Genomic DNA, 23,305 nt, shown 5'->3' with positions numbered 1-23,305 from the left:
TTTATTTTCTTATTAATTATTCTCTCTATTATTATAACTTTAATTCTATTAATTGTCTCTTAGATCTAATAAGATTAAACAAATATTATTTATTATCGATCTATTACTAATCTCTCTCATTCAGCTTATTTCATCTCATCTCATCTTATTTCATCTCATCTCACATCTCATCTCATCTCAAGAATACAATCCATTCAATTCCAAATCAAAATCGTGGAATCAAACCTCGCAAAACCAAAAATCAAGAAAAAATGTTTTTTAAAAGGAGTATTCATTAATTTATATTCCAATTCCTATTCCTATTCCTATTCCTATTCCACAATTCCTATTCCCAACTAAAGTACCCGACACCCTGCCTTCCAGACCTCAAGTGTCTCAACTCAAGTAGGTACCTATTTATCCCTCGAATCTCAAGTCAAGTCAAAGTATCCTTGTTCTGTCCTTCCATCCTTTGATTGATACCTATGCTATGCTATGCTGTGCTCTACCCTATCCTACCCTATATCCGACCTTCCAATTAACAATGAATACCATAATCTGCGAGGTGAATCCATTAATCCCGTGTTAACCCACTCCAGCAAATCCATCCTATTCCCGTTATAACTATATCCCAGACGAAAAAAAAGCTTTATAATCCATCCGCTAGTCCATCATGCATGACATATCATATCATGACCATGCTAGCCAGCTAGACCTTCATTGAGCTATACCCGTCCATCCATCCATCCCGTTACTTAGTATCCTCCATCTCCACTCCATACAAATGAAATGAAAAGAAGTCCTTCCCAAGTAAGCAAACAACGCACGCTATGCAATAACAAAACAAGAATCCGATCGCAATGCAAGAAGATGTAGACTTCTTCACTCATAGCTCCAACCTTGAGGTTTTTCTAAACAATCTCTTAGTACCTCCAACCTTATCCATTTCTCCCAGACTTTGTCTGTGACCACCTTTACGTCTTTCTTTCTCCTCCGTACTTGCCAGCATGACTTTCTCCTTCATACCTTCAACCCATTCAAGATCTTTCTGATCTAATTCCTTTTGTTTACCTCTTGGCCCAGCAAGGCCCAAAGAAGTGTCCTCTTCATTCCAATCCAATCTTGATGAACTTCTAGATACTGCTGATTGAGGGGTCTGATTGGTATCTGATTCACGTTGAACTTCAGCAAATGGTGTAGCTGGAAGGGGAGGCACTGCATCAGAAGAAGAGAATGTAGATTTTCTCGTTTTGCGAACACCAAGGGATGATTTGGGTCGATCAATGGCAGTTGATGGACGAACACTCATCGCGGATGCAGAACGTGGACCAGGTGTGTTACGACCAGGTCCAGGTGTAGTACGTCCATTATCACGAACAGTAGAGCCACCAGAGGGAATACGTGACGGTAAATCTTGAACCTCAACTTTATCGGTATCAACTGGAGCTCTTCGTCCATGATGACTTGCGTATTCTTTGAGATATTCTCCAAGATCGGCCCAACCACCTCCAACACGTACCATGACTCTTTCACCGTTCTCAACCACTAAGCGAACAAAAAGCTTAATCGGCTTTTCACCACTTGACCTAGATAAATGATAAACTTTAATCTCTGGATTACCGTTCTGAGGTCTGTGACGCGGAGTGCCACTCTTTGCATACGCAGGAGCGAGGGTAAATGATGGAGTTGGGGCACGTAAGCTGCCAATTGAAGACTGCGAACGAACTGAAGGCATCGAGGGAGTAACCGAGCGACGAGTCTTCCGAGGACGAATTCCTTTAGTATCTGGCTTTTCTTCTGGTTCGGAGCGAAGCCGAATATGCGCTGGAATTGATTGAAGTAAAGAACTAATTTGTTGTTGCAGCTGGTCATCGCTGTTGTTGCTGACGGGCGAGGCAGGGATAGATTCGAGAGCATTGCCACTAGGAAAAAAAGAAGAATCGGGTGTGGATATTAGGTGGGAGAAATCTGGACTTTCGAGAAGTTGAGGAGGGCGACGTATAGCTTTGGTTGGAGCTCCTGGTGGAGAACCGGGTGGAGTGTTATCATATTTCTGAAGATCATGTGACCATTTTCGTGGAAGAGGGGAATCTTCAAATGTGACAGTAGATGCTCCATCAGAGTCATGATCGACAGGACTTGGACTAGCCTCTGGCGTCATTTTAGATTCGCAGCGGTCCGAGAGTGAATCATCTGAAGCATCGACAATTATGGAAGGTCTGCGTGCTTCCATCTGTGCATCTAAAATATCGAATTCCATCCCATCAGGACCGAGCCTTTGAGCACTTTCTGAAGCACCATCACTGCTCGCTATTGTAGAATTGTGAGACGCGCGAGATATATATGCTGGTGCCTTCATATTCCGGGCTTTCACATGACCATTCTGCGCCGATTCGTGGGATGTAGAAGAAATGCCCAGCTGTTTCGCTAAGGCAATGCTAGAAGCTGGCGCATTCAAGACAGAATCCTTCTTTGGAGAAGTAATTGAATCCTTGGAAGTAAAGAATCCCCGTTCTATTCCGATGACATGGGGTGAGCTCGAACTGCGCAATCTTGGCAGTCTAGATCCTGTAGGGGACTTCATAGTCGGACTCGGAAATGTATCAAGAATCGCCGATGATGGTCGTATAGAAACTTTTGGAGCTGTGACGTGTAGTTCATGGCTCGAGGTTTGTGGTGATTCCTCATTCGAAATGGTACGTCTCAATGCATTTGCGAAAGTATGTCCGAATTTGGAAACTTTGGTGAAGCTCCTGACGCTAGACGAGCGAGTTAATGGAGTGTGTGAGAGCGACCCACTTCCAGCTTGTTTTAAGTGATGAGAATCTAATAACGGAGATGGTGTTTGAGGTGGAGATGGGCTTTTCGCAATTGAAGATTGCGTAGCTTCGTGGTCTTGAACGTGAGCAGCGCATGGATTTGGTGTTTTTGCTGGTGTAGACAACAACCCATTGGAGATGGCAATAGACTCCGTTTGAAGGGGGGTCGTGGGCTCTATTTCGTGAATATTCACATTCCCTTCCATTGGACCATTTTCAATCACAGATGCTGATAGGGCTCTAGCTTCTTCTGCCCGTGCCGCATCTTTCTCGACCTGTTTAGTCGCAATTGCGGCCAATTCTCCATCTGTAATTTTACGATCTGCTGAAACAACCCATTCGCCATAATCCCGTTCAAGGTTTTCCATCCTATCCAACCAGCTATCGGGTAAGGTATCCATCCTACCTTCCAGTATATCCAGCATATAATCCAGATCTCTCCCAAGAATCGTAACTTTGGCCTGTAAAACATTTTTCATGACTTCGAAAGTTTGGCGAGAAAGAACCGTAGCCCCCATTTCACCAGACCCAGTAGCATTTGCCCCTGCCATCTTTATAGCCTGCCATCCCGAATTTAACGCCATCTCCGCATCATCCAACCCAAGCAACAAAGGCGGCACTCTGCGAAGTACAGAGAGACGAATACCCCATATATCTAATAAACGCGTCAATTTTGCCAAATTCGGTAATGCCTGCAATACCGTGGCCGTAACTATAGCTGTGAAATCATCCATCATCGTATACGAGGTAAGGAAAGCCGGCACGGCAAGAGTAGAAGCAGAAGCGGGAGGTCGAGAATTCGCAGAAAAGTGTGTATCTAAGACCCGACGTTTTATTTCTTCCACCTTCAAATCATCCATCCCTTCGCCAATTTCTTCTATCCGATACTCATATCGTACAACCTGATCGAATAAAAGACTCCCACAATATTGCGGCTCTGTATCTTCTTCGTCCTGTTGTTCCGTTTCATTGTCCGACTTGGGTGGTGATACTTTTATTTTCTTTGAAGAGACGGGAGCTTCGAATCCTGCGGATCCCCCAGTCTGGGGCCATGGCCAATTTGATAATTCATCCAACCATTCTTGTACTTTCTTGGATGCTAACGTTGCTCGTATGCCGAATGCTCGATCCGCAGGAGAAGCAGCTTCGATGCTAGTCTTCAGTTTGCCTGTGGGTGTAGTGAAAGCTTGCAGGGTTGTGGTGGGCGTGAGGTCGGATAGGAGGTCATCGGCAATATGTGATCGACTTGAGGATCTATTTGGGGATCTTGTTCTCGAGGAAGATCTTGGGTGTAGCAATGGAGGAGCAAGCCTCGAGGTAGAAGGAGTCATAAGTGATGTACTCTCCATGTTTGATTATGTTTTCTGATTAGAGGTGTATTAATTTAATGAGGAAATCGCAGGCGCATTGCTCACAAGAGACCTTAAAAGAGTGATGGTCTAGCAGCATAAGCAAGGTTGAAACATAATAGTTTTGGGGATAAAGAGAAGGTGAAAGGTAATGCAAGCTGTTTCGAGTGACGCCCTGTTACAGGCTTCGTAGTTCGTCGTTCAAGGCGGTTGCTTGCATGATTTTCTTGAGGGTGGGTCGTTGTCCACAAGTTGTCTTGAACACCGCACCTTGCAGAAGGGACTAGACGAGACGATGTTCTTGATTCTGTGATCTCGTTCTTTCTTGATGTGGAGAATTCTTGGTTCTTGGAAGTTTTGAGTTTTGCTTTTTCTTCTTTTTCTTCTTCTGTTTCCCCCTTTCAATTGTTCTATGGGAACGAATGGAGATGAATGAAGATGGATGGAGATGGACGGAGATGGAGCTCTCGGAAAGCGGAAAGTTTCAAGGAATACGATCGAGAGTGTAACGAGTATCATAGATTGGTGGTGAGTAGAGCATATGGAATGATTGATAGGTACGAGGGAGGGTAGGGTGAATTTAATGTAGGTGCAAGGAATAAAGAGGAGACAATGGAGACGAGTTGAATTAAAGAGAGGATAGTAAATGGTGAATGGTGAATGGTGAATGGTGAATGGTGAATAATAATAAGTGAATAGGAAAAAGAAATGATGGAAGTGGTAGAAAAGAGGATCTAACATTGACGATTGATTGATCGTATTGTATGTGTTGAAGAGAGATTGGCTCAAGATTGGGTAAGATTGGGTAAGATTGGTAAAATTGGTAAAATATAAAATTGATAAAATATCAAATTATCAAATTATCAAATTATGAAATTATGAAATTAATACTTCGACGCCAATCCTAACGCTAACCTTCAATTTAAATCTGGATATGGTCGATCCGATTTTCATGGGACCTTTTTCTTTTGCTTTTTGATCTAAAATGCGTCTCAAATTTCCGCCCCTCGTTCATATTTCGTTGCTAGAGACTAGTCGCCCTGGAGGTCCATCGATGCATGGGTGGAACATGGAGAAAAGATTGAAAGTGGCTGGGGGATTTGACAGATGTGGATAAGATATTATGGTGTACCGGTCTTTCTTCAAATTATTATTAGACATTTGACCGTCCATTTCAGATATACGAGTGAAAGGTTTGGGGTTTGGGGGTTTTGGGTTTGGGGTTTTGAGTTTTGGGTTTTTGTTTTTTTACTCGAGGATGTACTTTGTTTTTATGAATCAACTATTGATGAGTAGGTAGGTAGGTATGTATATCATATATGGTATATGGTATATCGTATATCATATGTCGGTACTGTAGATATACCGGAAGACCGGGAGACCGGGAGACCAGGTGTATACCTAAGCAAAGTCATCCATTGGTGATCCATCCATCCATCAACCGATAAGGATTCCGGGAGATCTCTCTCCACAATCCACAAAGTCCAGTTCATACCATTTATAGTCCAGTCCAGTCAACCAAAGTCCATAGTCCATAGTCCATAGTCCGTATTCCATATTCCATATTCCATATACTATATATCATATACCATATACCATATACCATATATCATACTCCCTCCATATTCCATCTATCCTGCATACTCCATACTCCATACTCCATACTCCATACTCCATAATCCCATCTCCAATACCACGAGCGCTCCTACACACATCTCACTCACCTTGACTTTCCACTCCTATCAAGAAGCCTTCTAGAATCATGTTCTATCTACCGTACCCACCAAAATATACACCGAAACTATCATCATTTAAATCCATCATTCCTTATGTCATCAATGCATAAATGCGGTGTCGGTCAAACGGTGAAAGATATACTCACAATACCTAGGTACGATAAATGCCCATACAATACATGTTCACAATATTAAGAGTCTTTTCACAATACATTGGGCATTAGACATTGGGCATTAGTTTTAGATACCTACATCACCGAATATCAATTCAAATATTACTAATCCCTTTCCAGCCACCAAGTAATCACCGATTATAATTACAAGTCTACAAGTCTACAACAAATACCACATACCACATACCAAATCTTGATCGTGAGATAGATGACGAGCGGGATGACGAGCTGAAACTTCGTCATACATACATTGAGTGAGTGAGTACACTTGAGTGAGTACACCTACACACCGATGTCATGCGATGTGATGTGATAAGATCTCGAATCGTTCTTGACACACCTGCAGGACAATAAATCCAATCCAACCCGTGAGTTTATTTGTTCCACGCAATACGAAATTGGATTCGATTGGGGATTCACAGGGCTGATCTTTGGGTTGCTGAATGCTGGATGATAAATGGTGGATGGGTGAAGTGTGGTGGGTACGTATGTTATTAGCAGCTTAGCTGTGTGTGAGATAGATGTGCGACGTGCGTCACTTGGGCTTTTGTGCGTTGATGATGCATAGGACACTTCGAGTACAGAATGGTACCTACCTAGCTATCGCTTCTTACTCGCTGTCGTCAATCTGCATGTTGACAAATATTCAAAAGGATATGTGCTTGAGGCATTAGAGTCGTTCAGGTAAGCATCGAATTGGTTCAGTATGAGAGGGGAAGCCATATCTTTGAGAAACTTATCTACGAATTGGGAATCGTCGTGGGATTGTAACGCTCCTTAGTATCAGACATTCTCTGAGGGAAAGCAAAGCAATCCTACTTCATTCCAGTACAGTACAGTCTTTGACTCTACATCAACCATCTTTCTCTCAAATCAACACTACTCCTCGAGCAGCAATATTGTTTACATACCTATCCAGAGACCTCAATTAAGGATGGCATTATTACGGACTGCAATTCTGGACACTTCCTGGCAACTCAAGTGTCGCTTTGGCGATTTCTTAGGCCGATGCTATCTCATCTCTACCATTCTCTACTGTTATTTTGTGTTCTCTGATATTCCCACAATCATTGCCACTATCACGGGAGATGCATCTTTAGGCGCACGAACAGATCGCGTGTTTCTTACGATCTGCATTCCTAAAGTCTATGAAAAGAACTTGGACATTCTGGGAGTAAAGTAATACCGATTCTGGATTTTTTGGAGCTTCTACTGGCAATGATGTCAATTTGTTGAGATGAAAATGGTTGTCGACTTATATAATCCCAGGATTTGAGTTGAGATGTATATGGGAAAGGAGAATGCGTTTCCCCAATACATTCAATCAATACAGAAAATCAAATCAATCACCCGCCTTTCTGACATTGAAAGACTCTTCTGCATGTCCCGGTGTCGACATTTCAGGAGACACCGGAGCAGGCGCTTGGGATTGTCCTCTCGAGCACCTCCATTATTGCACTGGCTATCGAAGAAAGGTTTGAGATTTGGACTGCCGTCTTTGAAAGACATTTCATCTTTAGTAAGAGATAAAATATGCTAATGAATTGTCGACAAAGAGCTGCTTCAATTTTTCCGGTCCATTTTTGGCCTCGTACCTTGGCTGAACACACGCCTCGCTGCTTAATAGCAAGTCAGTAACTGCTCATTTCAGTAGCGTCGCTTCCTAATTCGCAGACACCACATTATGGAAAGAGCAAAGTCTTCTCATCCACTCAGTCTGTTTACATCCCCATTCATAATCCCTTTCTCTTCTCCCAATCCAATTCTTTTCTCTTCATCACCAACATCATCATCACATTCAGCTGGCTTTATTACTTGATTACTTTTGCTCTATCAATTTTGGTTAAATTGAAACTTGATCATTCTTCCCGCGTTATCATTTGAAGATCGTTATTGAAACTTCCTAATTTCATCTATCATGCATTTTGAGTCTCTTGCTGTGGCGGCTCTGAGCCTTGTTGTTACGGCTGTTGCTCAACGTCAGGCAGGCACTAGCATTTGTGATTATTACACTGCTGCTTTGTTTAAGGACAATACTTCTTACAATCAAAAGAAATTATTAGTCCATGTGGTCAACAGGGCTCTCATTGGTAATATTGGTAAGTCCCCATGTGAATTCGTGCAATGTTCTTCACTCATCAATCTCTTGCAGGAGATCAATCAGCCTCTAGTGTCAATGTCCCTGGTATCCTTACCAATGGAACTTACAATGGTATCAAAGTCAGTCTGTTGCCATACTTCAACGGTGGACTCGTCTCTACCAATGGAGGGAATAAACCATTATCTGTCAACTTTCTTGATGGTGGAGGAGCAGAAAGTCTTCGTAATTACCAGCCTGCCAATTCCGATACAACCAATCAATAGTGAGCTTCCTGATAAATGATACGAAACATTACTAACCATAATAGTTCACTTATGACCCATCTCTACCAGTATTTTGGTGTATTACTTTCATGTTCCAAACAAGGTGGTGCTGATTTCCCGAGATATTCTGGTTCTGCATCTCAGTATAATGTTCATAAGTATGTCAACTTGATCACAATATTCTCATCTTTTGCACCCGAGTTTATGACATCAACCATGGCAAATTTCTGACAACATTGAACAGATTCATGGATCTTTCTGATGCTGAAGTCAATTACTTCATCGAACAAGTTGCGTTATCCGCTGCATCCTTTGGTGTTTCTGACTCGGATCTTATGACCATCGGCTACTCACTCCAAGAATCATTTGGATACCGTTGCCTGCCACCAACGACTATTGTTCCCAAACAAGGACGACAGTTGCAATCAATTTGTACCGATAATACATGTCCTCTGGCGCCAAACAATACTTGTGACTATTACGATCAAACGGTCGCCAAGCCTAGTTTATCTTCTGGCAGATCACCCGGCACTGGTTCGAGCACTGGTACTAGGACTAATACCAGTACAGCCACCAGAACTGGCAATACTACCATCTCAGGTACTAGAATTGGTACCATTATCAACGGCACAAATTCGCCATTGAGTTCCGCATCTACTACCGTTACTAATGTCACAAATCCATCCTTAGGTCTTGGATCTGCAACAATAGCCAATGGTGTAAATCCACCCTCAGGTCCTGGGTCCGTAAATAATGTTAGTAGTACTGTGGCTGCTGCCAAACCAACTCAAGTCACAGCAGGTGCTGCCTCTATTGGTTTGAGTTTTGCTGCCATTGCTGGTGGTCTTGCAGCATACTTCTTGTAGACGTCTATGCATACAATCAAAGAGATGGGATTATGCACATGCATGCATGACTGTCGTTGCCGGTAACGGGTGGAAATAGGCCTCATTCTGCATCTCGTTTTGCGGCTTGTGGTAAATGGGGTTCTCTATATCTTTGTAATGCTTAGGTAGTTTCATGGTGTCATCAATTATCATTTTTTACTTGATTCGAAGTTGGTGAGCATGGGCTCTTCATTTTCGCAAACTGCTTTTTCCGAGGTATGAGTTTTAAACGGGAAGATAGAAAAGAAGAAAAGGACGCGGAAGGGAAAGTAATGGTGTCTATTTGTTGGTTTGCTGGATCAGTATATTCCTAATCTGGCTTGCTATTATTCTTGTCGTTCGTCTCACATTCAAAGAAAGGAAAGGGTTTACAGAATAATTTTATTTTGATATTGCTTCCTCTCAGAAGCTTGGAACTTTGTATTTGTTGATTGTGATTACAAGTGAGAGATCATTCTGTAAGAGGAGGTAGGTAGGTATAAGGTAAAGAAGTAGATTTCGAGTGCGCTATGGGGAGGGTGTGAGAGGTGTGAGAGTTTGAGAGTTGTGAGAGTTGTGAGAGTTGTGAGAGTTGTGAGAGTGTGAGAGTTGTGAGAGTTGTGAGAGTTGTGAGAGTTGTGAGAGTTGTGAGAGTTGTGAGAGTGTGAGAGTTGTGAGAGTTGTGAGAGTTGTGAGAGTTGTGAGAGTTGTGAGAGTTGTGAGAGTTGTGAGAGTTGTGAGAGTTGTGAGAGTTTGTGAGAGTTGTGATGTTTGGGATGTTTGGGAGGTTAGGGAGGTTGGGATATTTCTGAGATGGGAAAGTTATGGTTTGAGTGAGAGTTGAGAGGGGAGAGATGGTGTACCTAGGTACCTAGTAGCTTTTACCCCAGATTTTCTCAGTTGAAATGAATTGGCGCGAATTTCGTGAGGCTACCCTCTACATAAGCGAAAAAACAGGCGGAAATTGAGTACTCTTTTAAAGATCTTTTTAATAGATTATAAATTCATTTCAAATTGAATATTGAAATTTGAAAAAAGTAAATGAAATTTGAGTCTTTTTTGTATTGATATAAGTGTTTTAATTATTTAATATTATATCGAGAAGAGATCTTAGTTGTTGATGTTCTTTTGAATGGTGATCAAATTCCGGCTTGGTGGCCTGTTTTTTGCTTACGTAGAGCCACCCTTATCAGAAGAACGCTTCACGTGATCTGAGTACATCTCCTCATCCATGTGATTTCCTCAACCACTTCAAACCTCACTCATAGCTCATCAATCAAAGCCACCTTTCGATTGTGATAATTCGCGATTATTTGTAGATATTATATATTTTCGATATCGCTACCATCTGACCATGGAACGAAAAAATTCAGAAGCTGGCCCTTCAAACAATCCTTTGAAAATCCCCGTTGCATCATTTCGTGTGTATTGCCATTCGTTGTGTACAGATGTTCCCCTACTAAGAAGAAGAAACAATAGCTACACATAATTCACCTCGGGTTTGGTTCTTGACTTCCGCTTTATCTCCATTGTCTGTTCGGTTAATTAGGCTTCTCCTCAAACATGGCGATTATGTAGCTGCTGGGCTACCGCCGAGTGAAATCGAGGATGATGAGCGATGTGTAGAGTTCAAGGAACTCATTAATGATTGCAATAGTAGTAAAAAGCAGTGTGAGGGTTGGAAAGATAGGATTCGAGGGATTAGGGTTGATGGAAGGTTATTAAATATTCCGTTGTCGTAACGTGGGATGAGTTTATGCTGAATTATTGATAGGGCCAAATCACAATGTTTGGCAGCTATTGCCGAGGCCATCAAAGTATTCGGTCGTATAGATATTTTGTTGTGTTCTTCATCAGAAGGTATTTTGTGATGAAGTATTCATTTCGAGGCTATGCTGATACGCGTGTAGCTGTTGTTGGTACGGTGGAAGAACTTTCGACAAATCCAGCTACTCAAAGTCTCGTTCGTGATCAATTCGAAGCCATCTACTTCAGTCAGATCAATTTTATCAAATCCGCTCTCCCTCATCTTCGACAGAAAGGCGATGGTCATATCCTGATTCTTACTGGTATTACGGGACACATAGGCACACCGGGAATGTCCATGTATTGTGCTGCGACATGGGCTTTGGAAGGATTTTGTGATGCTCTGACATATGAGATTGCTCCATTCAATATAAAATTGACCATCGTTCAACCGAATAAAGAAATCCCCCTACTCACAAACAAAATTACTTTCGCTCCACAATTACCACAGTATGAACCTCAGAATAATCCGGCTCCACAGTTGAGGGAAGTTTTAACGCACGTGTTAAATTCACATCCGGATACGCGGATGGAACCACAAACTGGGAAAAGTACCATTGAGTCGAGATTTCCTAATCTACCTAGCGAATCGAGAGATAAGTTGGTCATGGAAACTGTTCATGCTTTGACGGCGATAGGAGGTCACGAGAATCCGCCAGCAAGACATATTGTCGGGTATGAAGGGATAGCATCTGTTAAAGAAAAACTCAAGACCGTTAGTGAAGAAATGGAAGATTTTGTAGAAGTTAGTTGTGCGGTGGATATCTACACTAAGAGTGCAGTTAATCAGGCGGCGTTGGCGGAAATCAGATCTCAGCGGAAACGTAGTGGTAGTCAGGACTCGAATGCTGGAGGATCGATTCCGGTTTTGTTTTGATACGGATAAGAAATCTTTTGGAAATTAAAATTATTTACACGGATAGGGAGGAATGTGAGGAGAACCTCAAGGTGGAACTCAAGGTGGAACTCAAGGTCGGGTTTGGAAAAGTACATACATATATACAGTTGGATTACATACTAACTAGTGTTTTTTAGAGTGAAAATTGATATCACAAGTTCTTCAAAAGGCTTATAATTTCATTGTAAGTTGATGGTCACGTTCATTGCTGGGTCATAGATTACCAAAATACATAGATAGATATTTTTTTATTTTTATTTTTTTTTAGAAAAAAGGGGCGCTTGGAGGTTTTCAATACATAGGAGAAGACTGACTTACCTGAGTCCGTCGGAAAGAAAAGAAGAAAGCTACAAAAGAAATACTCGGATCAACTGCCCTCTTCTCGCTCTCTCGCTCTCATCCACCTACTCCGAAGTCTTCCTCTTCTTATCGTTCTTCTCCGCCTCCACCTGATCCTTCAACTCCTGCAACTTCTTCTTCTTCTCCTCGATCTCCACGAGCAGCCTCTCCGCCTCCGCCTCCATCACCTGGATCTGAACCGCCTCGTCGTTCTGAGTTTGAGCGTCGAGTGCCTCGTTTCGTCGTCTCCGAGCACGGACTGCCTGGAGCTCCTCGTTTCGTCGTCTCTGCGATTGGATATCGTTGAGTCCGGTCTGGATTTGGAAGTCGATGAGTCGTTGTCTTTGATATTCGGCTGCGTAGACGGTACGTCTTCGTCTTTGGGCTTCGAGCGCCTCGAGTATCTCGTTTCGTAGTCGTTGGAATTCGATCGCCTCGAGTTCCTCGTTTCGTCGTCTGCGAGAACGGACGGCCTGGAGCTCCTCGTTTCGTCGTCTCTGCGATTGGATATCGTTGAGTCCGGTCTGGATTTGGAAGTCGATGAGTCGTTGTCTTTGATATTCGTTCGAGTTGATGTTACGCTGATGGGGGCTGAGGCGGAAACGTCTGGCTTGGAAGGGGAAGGGGAAGGGAGAGGGAGAGGGAGAGGGAGAGGGAGAGGGAGAAGAGAGGGAATTCGAGCGAATTCTTGGGGGAGGAACGATGGTTGGTCTGCTGATGCTGCTATCGAAACTTCGTCTTCGCGATGCGAGACGCTCGTTTTGAGAGGGGTTCGGCATGTTGAAGTTGTTAGTTTGGGTTTGGATTTTGCTGGTTGATTTACTCTTGGCTTTCTGGCTTGGATTTCGGGGAGAAGTCTAAGATGGAAAGTTGGTTGTGAGTGAGTAAGTAAGTAGATAGCAAGTGCCTGGAGAAAAATGGGATACATGGGATGGGAGAGAGAATTTATATTGCTGATTATGATGTTGTTTTGATGTTGTTTTGATACTGTGCTGTGCTGTGCTGTGAAAAACAATGCTTTCATTTTCAGTTTTTGTTAATCTTGTTCTGTTCTATCCTGTTCTGTCCTTGTTTTTGCTGTTGCGGCTGCTATTTTCATTTTTTGGTATCAACACCTCTGTATTATTGTCACGATTATAATCATTCTTCATTATTAAAATTAAAATTAAAAATTGAATTACAAGAAGCTGGCTAGTACTAGGTATCTACCTACCTACCCGCAATTCACAAGATATAATATCCTTCAATCACATGATCGATATCCCGATATTGTTTACGTACCTACGTAACTACCTGTTCTTTGTTGTTGGGAATGAAAGTGGGAGGGAGAGGGGGAGGGAGGATGGTTAGATTAGATTGGATTGGATTGCTGAGTAGTGATTAAGCATCAGATAGGTACTAGATCGTTGGAATAAAGCATTGTTCTGTGTTGTGGTGGAATAAAGGAAGGATGAAGAGTAAAGGATAAAGAATAAAGGATAAGGAATAAAGGGATTGGTGGATGGAAAGGGAGGAGGGGGGAGTGGGATTTATGTTGGATCAGATTGGATTAAGTTGGAGAATTGTGCTATAATTGATAATGGTAGTTGATAGTGGGTAGATGATGATTCATGTAAAATATGAAGTGTGAAGTATGCTATAACGAAAATCCGGGGATGTGAGATCTTAGATTTGATCAGTGAGAGAAATATACGTCGTATAGTAGTGAGTACCTAGATTGTAAAAGGAAGTAGTAGTGATAAGTAGCGAGTAGACTTTCGGGATAACAGATAATATTATATCTCAGTACCGTGACGACTGCGGGTATGTTTCATATACCTTTCTATTTCTAGACTACCAAACCTATCAGATGGATAATCTTCCCTAGGGAGATAGGTGGAAAGATGTGGGTGTGGGTGAGCGAGAAGGGAATGTACGAGTAGTGGAATGATATATCTATGTATTTATTTATCTACTGTAAAAGTTACTCGTGATCTCCTGGTGTATTTGTACTCGAGTCGGTATTAGATATTTTGGATAATGGGTTTTTTGTAGTAAGGTAGATCACCAGATGATGAAGAGTGTGTGTGTATGGATACTACTGAAATAGCTAATTCGTCACGTTTTGTTGTCTGTAGGGTGGGGTGGGATAGGGTGGAAACTGATTACTGATGGGTTTGGGTTTGGGTTTTGGAGTGTGTGTATGAGATGATAAAATTTAGAGATAATGATGAGGAGGAGAAGAGTATGTAGTATATGTATGTTTTTCTATCTTTATACTACTGTGAGAGTAATGGAATGTGATGGTTGTCGAAATCGTGGGAAGAGTTGAAAATCATGAAAAGAGAAGAAATGAATGTCGGGATCATTATGGAGATAACTATGTATATGTCACATTCCACTTCATCCTTTCGGTAATTGACGTAACCTGGAAGGGCTTTCTTATTTCTTATTCGGTATTAATATTGTACATCAGATTTGGGAAGTCGAACAATATGATGATTCAGATGGACGAAAACGACTAGTGAGAGATATCAAGGATGGAAAATATAGAGATCTTGTCTGAGGGTCAATCGAGAAGATGCATTAAGGTTGATATGTTGCAGAGGAACGAAATCCGCAGTGTTATGGGATTATTTGATTTATTGGCTAGATTACGGAGAAAGTGGCGAACTGGAAGTGAGGATGTGAGCACTTCGGTGCTTCGAACAATCTTGTTTGATTTTTTATGAGTCTGAAGTTTGATGAAACCATTCAAAATTGCAGGATACAAAGCACGTCGGCATCAAATAGCCGGACCACAAAACGAGTTTCAAATAACACCAGGACAGCCGCGTGACTATTTCCCCTATCTGTTGGCTAAAAATGACCCAAATCTTTAGACATATCTTTGAAGTATCTCCAGACAAATAACGATAAGATTCATCAAAATCAGATCTATTATCTCAGTCTCGGCCCGTGATATGTACCCCAAAGCACGCAGTAGATTAATTCGCCACCTTTGCATTTCGCACCTTTTATTTCTTGATTCATTTTCCTTTATTCGTTCGAGAAGGAGGCTGTAGCATTCAGCTGAATCGGGAAGTGCTTTCTCAAGATATTCAGATAGGCTGTAGTGTACAAGTGATTTTGTCACGCCCCTCTCTTCTTGCCGAACAATAATTTTAACCGAAAGGTCAGCGCCATAATTAAGTAGCAATCTAAATATTTCAGTCCGAATCTTGCTACTAACATGAATTCCAAACTCAATTTGTTTCTCAAACCAGAGTTTTATAAATGCAGCCCATGTTCCGTTGATTAGGTTTTCCTCCATCTGAGACAGTGGATCAAGAGTCGTGTCTCGCATGGGGTCGAACGGCATCATATAAGGTTGATTCGGATCAGCTCCGGCTTCTAAAAGTACCTTGACCATTGTCACCCTATCATCTGCGTCATATGGATCGTCAAAACTTGAGACGGCATTTCGACTCAAGGCGATATGGAGGGGATAGCACCCGTCAAGGTTGTTTGCCAAAGTCGAGTTATCTTGGAGCTTCTGCCGAGCATATTCAATGATGCGGTGCCGCACGCACAAGGCCAGAATCCAGCCCCGTTTCCAGCGTCTTTGGTAACCCATCATCAATAAAATCTTGAAATCGTTGCTGCTGGACCGACAAGTCACGATTTGATCAACCTTTTCGATCAGTGCTGATAACGTTGTATTATAGCAAAGATCCTGCTTCTTGACATGACGTAAAAAGCTCGATATTATTGACCTTAGCTGATTATCACAATGACTAGGGTGTGCCGAGTGTAATGTAGTTTCTGCGGCCGGCGGGAAGACTTTTAATTGCATGATAAATGAGCGACACAGTGATAAATGGGGATTAAATGGATGTTTTGTCCACTCCAACAAAAGCTTTTGCATGGCAGGCCGCAGAAATAATTCCTCCACCGTTCTGTGCAGAAACATAGTAAAAACCTGAGGCAATGGTGAGCAGGTCCAGAAGCCAGTGAAATCCATGAAGTCACGACATCGAGCTACAACTCGTTTTCTTGTGATATATTGCTCTCTGTTGTAGTGATCTACTGGCCATGGGTTCAACTTTGCGAGTAATGCATAGTCAGGATTGTTCTTTTCCTCATCTAAAAATGCAAAGGTTATGACCGGCCACATTCCTTTGGTTGGAGAGGTTAGACACATTTGAATAATTTGTGATGTTTGGTGGCGATAACATTTCTCGATGGTATTGAGTATTTGATCAAAGACTTCTTCTAGCCCAGGTGGAATATCTTCCAATCTAGCTTCCAGTTCAGAAATTGTATCTTGATTTGTCAACCCTTTCAGTATCTCCCTGACAGCTAGGACAACCCAGAGAAAAACACCACTAGATTTGCTGGATATTTGCTCGATAAGATTCCAATAACATTTGTCTATTTTTATGATGCGAAAATCAGGATGGTTAGTGATTAAGTCACAAGTATAACGTTGAATGTCAGCTCGGGTAAAGTATTGTAAGGGCAGCGATTGGCCAGGAATTGGGTCAATGAACGTCTCGATTTCGATCCAAGGGCGACTCGAGACGATAAGTTTAACATCTGCGGATGTTGCAAATGCTTTCAAAAGGCGTGCAATCTCTGCCGGATCTCCCATGTACTCATCCACACCATCAATGAAGAAAACAAACCTGCCTGGCCATAACTGTTTCTTGGTAAGTTTTTCTAATGCGTCAAGAAGCTCATTTCGCGACCAAGAGCCATCCATATTGATACCTGAGTGGTGAGGCGATGCCCATCTATCTGGAAACAGTTTTGGCAATACCGAGGGACATTTTCCCAAGATGTCGTAAAGTAGAGATAGTAGAAGGCCTTTTTGAGATTTCTCCAATTCATTCCCAGCATACCAAAAGAAATAATTGCCCATGAAAAGAGGTTTTGTGCCAGCCCAATCCAGCAGCGCGGTTTTCACAATATCGTTGCCCACTAAGTACTTCATGAGTGTAGATTTGCCAGAACCAGCGTTTCCATTGATCCAATATATATCACTACCATCACGGAGCCATTGCAAAAATCCGGTCGTTTGAGGGTCAAATATCCAATCGAAGGTGCCGTTATGAGCTTCAACAACGTTGGAGATTCGTCGACCCATTCCTTCGTATTTGAATTTCTCAAGGACTGCTCGCACAGTAGCAAGTGTATTGCCGTTTCCGATATGATGGGATAGTTTGTTCCATAATACAGCCTTGGTCCGTTCATGATTGCGATTATCTTGAGACAGAGTAGATAAATCATCTCTTAACCCTGAAAGATAACCCATGATGTTTGATTCTGTGCGATCTTGGCTACGTTGTAATCCTATGAGTGCTATACTCATAGCAGAATGCTTATCACTAAAACGCAGTACATAGTTAGCTTTATTAAAATGCCCGACGGATATCGATCTGAAACGTGGAAGCGTACGCCAAAAAGGCTACAAGTCTAAGTACCAATTGATTTCGAAAACCATCCAGTCGTTTCGAGATCTCGGAAATGTAAGCTTCCTTCCACAAGCTTCGCATTGCTTGACGAGCACTTGCCCACTTCGTATGTGCTTTTTTGATATTCAACCCATCAAGGTCATGCAAAAGCTTGTCTGATAGTTCCTTGCATTGTGAAGCAAGACCAATAAGCGCTAGCTCGTCCTTGTTGTAGCTATGCTTCCCTTGGGCAGAGCTCCGTGCACTCAAATCACTGCCGATAGAACTGAGATCCGAGATAATCGTTGAGAGTTCGAGGTTTTTGGCCAAGGCTCCCTCGGAGGAGTGATGCAACTCGGTAGCAGTGGAGATGACCTTTGAAACAAAGTCCACAAACTGAAATATAGTCGCCGCGAGACTAAGGGCTAAGAGAGGATCAAGCATTTTGCAGGCGGGATCAAAAGTCTTTTTAAACAGGGTGATTGAGAATGGGAATACATAATTGAAGCCTGATCGATATTGTTTTATTATGATGGTGTGGCGACACAGCGAGCCGACCACTGCCTCAAAAGTTATCTTCGTGGATGTAACTAGCCGTGGTCGTCAGACCTTGGCAATGCATTGAGCCTACCATGGAAAACGTTTTGGGTACTGTTATCCAAGTGAAATTGGTGTTGAACGCTGAATTCATACATAATCAAGGCAAAATCCAAACGTGAGGGCGTAGAAACGAATGATTTCACATGGCACGTTTGCACAGCTGCTGACTGAACAGCAGACAATCCCAAACCCAGATAGTCAGTTAACACCACATGCAAATTCTAGTATCGAACTCTCGATAATGGGTGACTTTCAAAGATGTCTTGTTGTCCGACAACCGGTAGTGGTTACTAGGTATAATCTTCGTAGCAACAAAGGCCCGTGCATGTGAACGGTAGCCTTGCAGCAAGGCTGAATATCCCACATTCCACGTGGACGGGAGGATCATCGGCATACAAAGATAATCTGTTGAGCAGAAGCTCCATTGAATTTCAACGTTTACCAATATGAATTATGTCTACAACGCGCTTGACTTTTCTATATCCCACATTGTTTAGAGGAATTCGAGCTAGCGAACCCATTGCGCCTAGAGTGCGAATACAATCCAGACGAGCAAATCGAACACAACGACCAAGACAATTTGGCACAACCCACAACAGGAGGGATGTCTTTGTGCAGAGACATGGAAAAGCTGTAGAGCCTTTTTTGAAGGAAGGAGAAAATGAAAGCAATGTAAAGGTATTTGTGCCGGAGAAGGAAGTCGAGGTCGAGGAAGAGGAAGAAGAGGGTCCCAATCATGCAAAAGTGGGAAAAGAGTCAGAGAAAGCAAACAAAGCCAAAGACTATGCAGGGAAAGCAGAAAAGGGTCCTTCTTCTGCAGCACCTCTGTCGGAAGAGACGCAGGCTGCCTCAATTATAGCCGGTGATTCCGGAGTTACATCGAGATCTAAAATCACTCAAGGTCCGGATCCACTGACGCCCCGTCAACAAGCTGCTGCAAATACCGGTAAAATGGCGCCGCTGGAAACAGTATTACATATGCCACCACCTGAGTCTGCAGAAGCCCAAAACTCATCAAAACCACCGCATCTCCAAACTCCACCATATGTTCATCATTTCGACACATATGCTTTGGTACAGCAGGTTCAGGAAGGGGGCTTTACAAAGGATCAGAGTATTACTTCTATGAAGGCAGTGAGGGAATTACTAGCCATTAACTTGGATGTTGCCAAAGATGGTCTGGTTAGCAAGAGCGACGTAGAAAATGTTAGTAATATATTCACTGCTAGCCTTTACCTTTGCACAATTGCTGACAGTTAGTCCCATAGGAAATCTACCTCTTCCGTGCAGCATGTTCCGAGTTGAAATCCGAAATACAGAACAACCGCAAGGCGAGCGAAGAGAAGATGCGCAGAGAACGGACATTGCTACAACATGAAGTCGATATTCTCAATCAAAAGCTCACTCAGGAGTTGCTCACACTCAAAGATGATCTAAAAGGAATGTTTGACGATCGCAAAATGACTGTGCGACAAGAACAGCGAACAATGGAAACTGGAGTATGTAATTCTTGTATTTTCTCCTCCTCGCGGTTTCTAACAGCAAAATAGATCCAAGAACTTAACTACAAAATAACCGTCATGCTCAATAGTGACGCCAAATCGGAGATAGAAGGTCTCCGATGGGTACTCACTCGAAGATCAGTCATGGGAATATTGTTCATGGCATTCATGGTATTGACAAGCTTGAGATATGCAAGTTATAAAGCACATGAGCATGAGGAGAGAAGGAAAAAGGAAGCAGAAATACATGCGAAACATGATGAACACATTCAGGATTTACCCTCGCAAGGAGCGGCCGAGATTTTAGCTGCCAATTAGCGAGCTTTTGTTGAATTGAGCGGAATACGAGATACCACTTACACGTTGATGCGCTATTTTAGAGTTGATGAATACAATACCACACATCATTTCCTCGTTCCACTACATGACCACAATCATAATAATTCAACACTGGACAGTCTCTGGATATTCAGCCTGGAAAAAAGAAAAGATAAAGAAGTAACATGTCCAAGTCCAGTCATCTCATCATAGAACGAGAAGTTACTTACAAATCGAGGTGCTCCCTCGCATTTCGTATTCCAGTGAGCCTAATCAGGTGCGAATTCAGATGAATCGTGGTCATTTTGTTGGAAAGTTGAAAATGGTGTACTATTGTACAACTGTGGTTCAGATACTTTGATGATGCCTACGGCTATTGCCATGCGGCTGCTGAGAGTGGGTTTTCGAATGGTAATTCGAATGTGTGAATCGGCTTGTGCTGGTGTTGGATCGTGGTAGGGGCAACAGCCCCTACCCAAGGTGTAGATTGTTGTTGAATATGGCCCATAGTCGAATGGGACATGTCAGGTGGATTTTGCTGTGAATCCGTTAATTGAGATTTCGAAGTCGATTGTTGAGAAGTGGCGATGAGACGACTGGACCATGAGGACATGTTTTTTTGATGGGAGGAAGAGATATTCTAGATATATAAAGGCAACAAGCTTAGCGGTGAGAGTGAAAGTGAAAGGGTTATGAAGATAAAGAGGAAGCGAGGTTGTGTCCTTTGATTGCAGGTGAGCTTCATTCTTCACATTCTCTCCAAGCAAGCTTCAGTTTCAACTTCGGTTATATTTCCACACCACTCGATAAGGTTTGTTCATTGTTTATTGAGGGTAGCTCTTGCTATTTCTTCTATTCCATCATAAGTACATCATACATGAAACCCTCACTCAATACTCCCGTTTCTCCTTTAAAGTCTTTCACTTCAACAGATTTCACCGCCTTGATCGTCTTCCTAGCACCAAAATCATTGATATGTAAGATCTTGAAATCTCTTACGGACCATGAAAACGATATGCTTTACCCCAAAGACTCATAGTTATGGTATCTCTCCATGCACTGCTCTCATCCACGTGTTGCTCGTGCTTGTCAACCTCCTCATGGTATAGGATTTAGCCGCAAATTTTGTATGGCGGGTTCTATCTCAACAGCGAGGTCAGCATGGAACTACAATCAGTACTCATTAAGTAAGCTTGAAGTTCTGTCAGGAGAATGAAATGGTCATGGGATCACGCACGCAAGAACTGTCGTATGAATTGATGAACTTGCCGGTCTGAGTAGTTTCCAACAGGATTACTACTTCAATCGCATGGAATAAACACATTGCTACTCTGGGACTCTTCTATGATATGAACTCTTATCTTCTAGTTCGACTTGAATCATGGAAACGTTGCTCGAGTGTGTCAAAGGCTGAATGCGAGGTCTTCCAAGCACCAGAGCTCGGCTCTGCCCGTCTCGGATATTGCAGTGGACTATCCTCAAAGTGATTCGGCTCCGGGGCCGGATAAGAGACGATTCTAGTGGCAGGAAGTGGCATATATGACCAGCGTGGTATCTGAGACTTGGACGATTCAATTGTGATTTCTCGGTAGGATGTTTTTGATTGCTGATACACTGGTCTCGATTCTGAAGAACGATATGCAGAGTCTGGTGGGTTTTTTTTTGGATGTTGACGGGATTCTGGAATCTCGGCGTTCCGGTAATGGTTAGCATTTCTATTGCTTTGGTGGGGAGAAGGTTTTCTGGTGTAACGATCTCTTGAGCGATCTCTGTCGTCGTGGGAATGGGTAATTGGTTTTTGGTTATGGTCTGTTTTGTTTTTCAAGATGCCCTTTAAAGGTGTTGGCATCTTCATCCGATCATTGTGGTACTTCTTGGGCGCTGGTGGCGTTCGATTGATAGTTGAAGAGCTGCGGCGAGGCTCGTTTTGATATTCTGGTGATCTCGATGCAACTCTGGGTCTGTTGTAAAACTGGTACTCGTTGAGGACATTTTGTTCTACCGCTTCCTGCCGCGTTTCGCGTCTGGGGTTCCGATCATCATGATAACTAAATCCGCGATGTCCTTCAGAAGCTTGATATGTCTCTGGCCCCTGATTCCGACTTCGGGGTCTTCCTCCAATGAATAGCTCTCCCAATTTTAATGCCGTGGCATCTGAATCTGCTCTCACATCAAGGCTATACGAACGGCGCCTAGTAACTATACGGGCAACCGGAGTACTGGTGACATCCCCAGGAAATCGTTTGATAAGCTCACGCTCCAACCATTCTGTCTCTGAAGCATCTGCGATATCGTAATTATCCAAGATTTTCTTAATTGCGGGGACCGAATCACACCAGGCTGCTGCAGTTCCACCCAACAGAACATATATTGCCCATAAATAAACTTTAATTGGAATGGTACCACAGTTGCTAGAAGCGATGTCAAGCTTAATTCTCTCGAGCCATCTTGAAGCTGATTGGCCTTCACCATAAAACTTTCTTGCCTGTTCAAATTTAGGCAAACTATATGAGAAACTCATAGCTGAAGGAATATGCTGAAGAGTGAAGAGATTCCAAAACTACTTCATTAAAATGATTCGGTTTAGTCCGGAAGAAGAAAAATTATTGGGTGGATTTTAAGCATATGAGGTTGACGTTAAAAGACTTAAGTTGTTGTTTGAATTGACTGTGACACAAAAAATCATATCGTCAGCGATTATCTATGATCTTGAGCCTCATAAAAAGCGTCGCCGAGTAGAGAAGAGTTTCTTTCTTGATTGGGGTCACCACAAAGGTGTCAGAATTTCAAACACGATCTTAGCGCTTTTCAAAAAAAGATCAAGCCTTGTTTATTTTCGGATAACCAATCGGTTGATTCGACCTGCTAATAAGTATTGAAAGTAGAAACGTCGCAACTGACATTCCTCCTTCGCGTGTTATTCTCTTGCGTGGTCTCTATAACTGGAAAAGAGTGCATGTCCGTTACTGCTTCTAGGCGCTCAACTTCGAGAAGTGACTAACGAATGTTAGTTTTCAGTGCCAAATACTATGATATTGATGACTGACAGAATTTCATCCGAATAGGTGCAGTGCCTTCATTCCAATCACGCTACTGAGCGATGAACTGAATTCGAAAACCTTAAATGATAGGTAATCGATTT

At 42.5% G+C, this 23,305-nt stretch overlaps 7 protein-coding genes across 7 annotated transcripts; 3 read left to right on the top strand and 4 right to left on the bottom strand.

Moving 5' to 3' along the window:
• Window positions 1-865: 865 nt before the first annotated feature.
• On the bottom strand, window positions 866-4,147 carry EAF02_003378 (uncharacterized protein; the record flags this gene model as incomplete). The annotated part of the gene is made up of 1 exon (XM_038899426.1): window positions 866-4,147. The coding sequence occupies one exon, from the start codon at window positions 4,145-4,147 to the stop codon at window positions 866-868; it is 3,282 nt and encodes a 1,093-aa protein (XP_038760353.1).
• A 3,827-nt stretch (window positions 4,148-7,974) lies between these two features.
• EAF02_003377 (uncharacterized protein) lies at window positions 7,975-9,286 on the top strand (the record flags this gene model as incomplete). The annotated part of the gene is made up of 4 exons (XM_038899425.1): window positions 7,975-8,155; window positions 8,209-8,419; window positions 8,465-8,578; window positions 8,665-9,286. The coding sequence occupies 4 exons, from the start codon at window positions 7,975-7,977 to the stop codon at window positions 9,284-9,286; spliced, it is 1,128 nt and encodes a 375-aa protein (XP_038760352.1).
• Window positions 9,287-10,640: 1,354 nt separating this feature from the next.
• Window positions 10,641-12,064, top strand: EAF02_003376 (uncharacterized protein; the record flags this gene model as incomplete). Its single annotated transcript, XM_038899424.1, has 4 exons — window positions 10,641-10,707; window positions 10,766-11,003; window positions 11,061-11,146; window positions 11,197-12,064. 4 exons carry the CDS (start codon window positions 10,641-10,643, stop codon window positions 11,967-11,969), a joined length of 1,164 nt encoding a protein of 387 aa, XP_038760351.1. The 3' UTR covers window positions 11,970-12,064.
• A 330-nt stretch (window positions 12,065-12,394) lies between these two features.
• Window positions 12,395-13,108, bottom strand: EAF02_003375 (uncharacterized protein; the record flags this gene model as incomplete). Its single annotated transcript, XM_038899423.1, has 1 exon — window positions 12,395-13,108. The coding sequence occupies one exon, from the start codon at window positions 13,106-13,108 to the stop codon at window positions 12,395-12,397; it is 714 nt and encodes a 237-aa protein (XP_038760350.1).
• A 2,078-nt stretch (window positions 13,109-15,186) lies between these two features.
• Window positions 15,187-18,187, bottom strand: EAF02_003374 (uncharacterized protein; the record flags this gene model as incomplete). Its single annotated transcript, XM_038899422.1, has 2 exons — window positions 15,187-17,677; window positions 17,748-18,187. The coding sequence occupies 2 exons, from the start codon at window positions 18,185-18,187 to the stop codon at window positions 15,187-15,189; spliced, it is 2,931 nt and encodes a 976-aa protein (XP_038760349.1).
• A 609-nt stretch (window positions 18,188-18,796) lies between these two features.
• Window positions 18,797-20,163, top strand: EAF02_003373 (uncharacterized protein; the record flags this gene model as incomplete). Its single annotated transcript, XM_038899421.1, has 3 exons — window positions 18,797-19,549; window positions 19,612-19,842; window positions 19,894-20,163. 3 exons carry the CDS (start codon window positions 18,797-18,799, stop codon window positions 20,161-20,163), a joined length of 1,254 nt encoding a protein of 417 aa, XP_038760348.1.
• Window positions 20,164-21,520: 1,357 nt separating this feature from the next.
• EAF02_003372 (uncharacterized protein) lies at window positions 21,521-22,684 on the bottom strand (the record flags this gene model as incomplete). Its single annotated transcript, XM_038899420.1, has 1 exon — window positions 21,521-22,684. The coding sequence occupies one exon, from the start codon at window positions 22,682-22,684 to the stop codon at window positions 21,521-21,523; it is 1,164 nt and encodes a 387-aa protein (XP_038760347.1).
• Between the last annotated feature and the right edge of the window lie 621 nt (window positions 22,685-23,305).

The sequence above is a fragment of the Botrytis sinoallii genome (assembly GCF_014898435.1).
Source record: "Botrytis sinoallii strain Bc 23 chromosome Unknown BSIN_005, whole genome shotgun sequence".
Classification (NCBI taxonomy): domain Eukaryota; kingdom Fungi; phylum Ascomycota; class Leotiomycetes; order Helotiales; family Sclerotiniaceae; genus Botrytis; species Botrytis sinoallii.
Note: the sequence above shows the minus strand (reverse complement) of the source record. Positions and strands in the feature narration are given on the sequence as shown.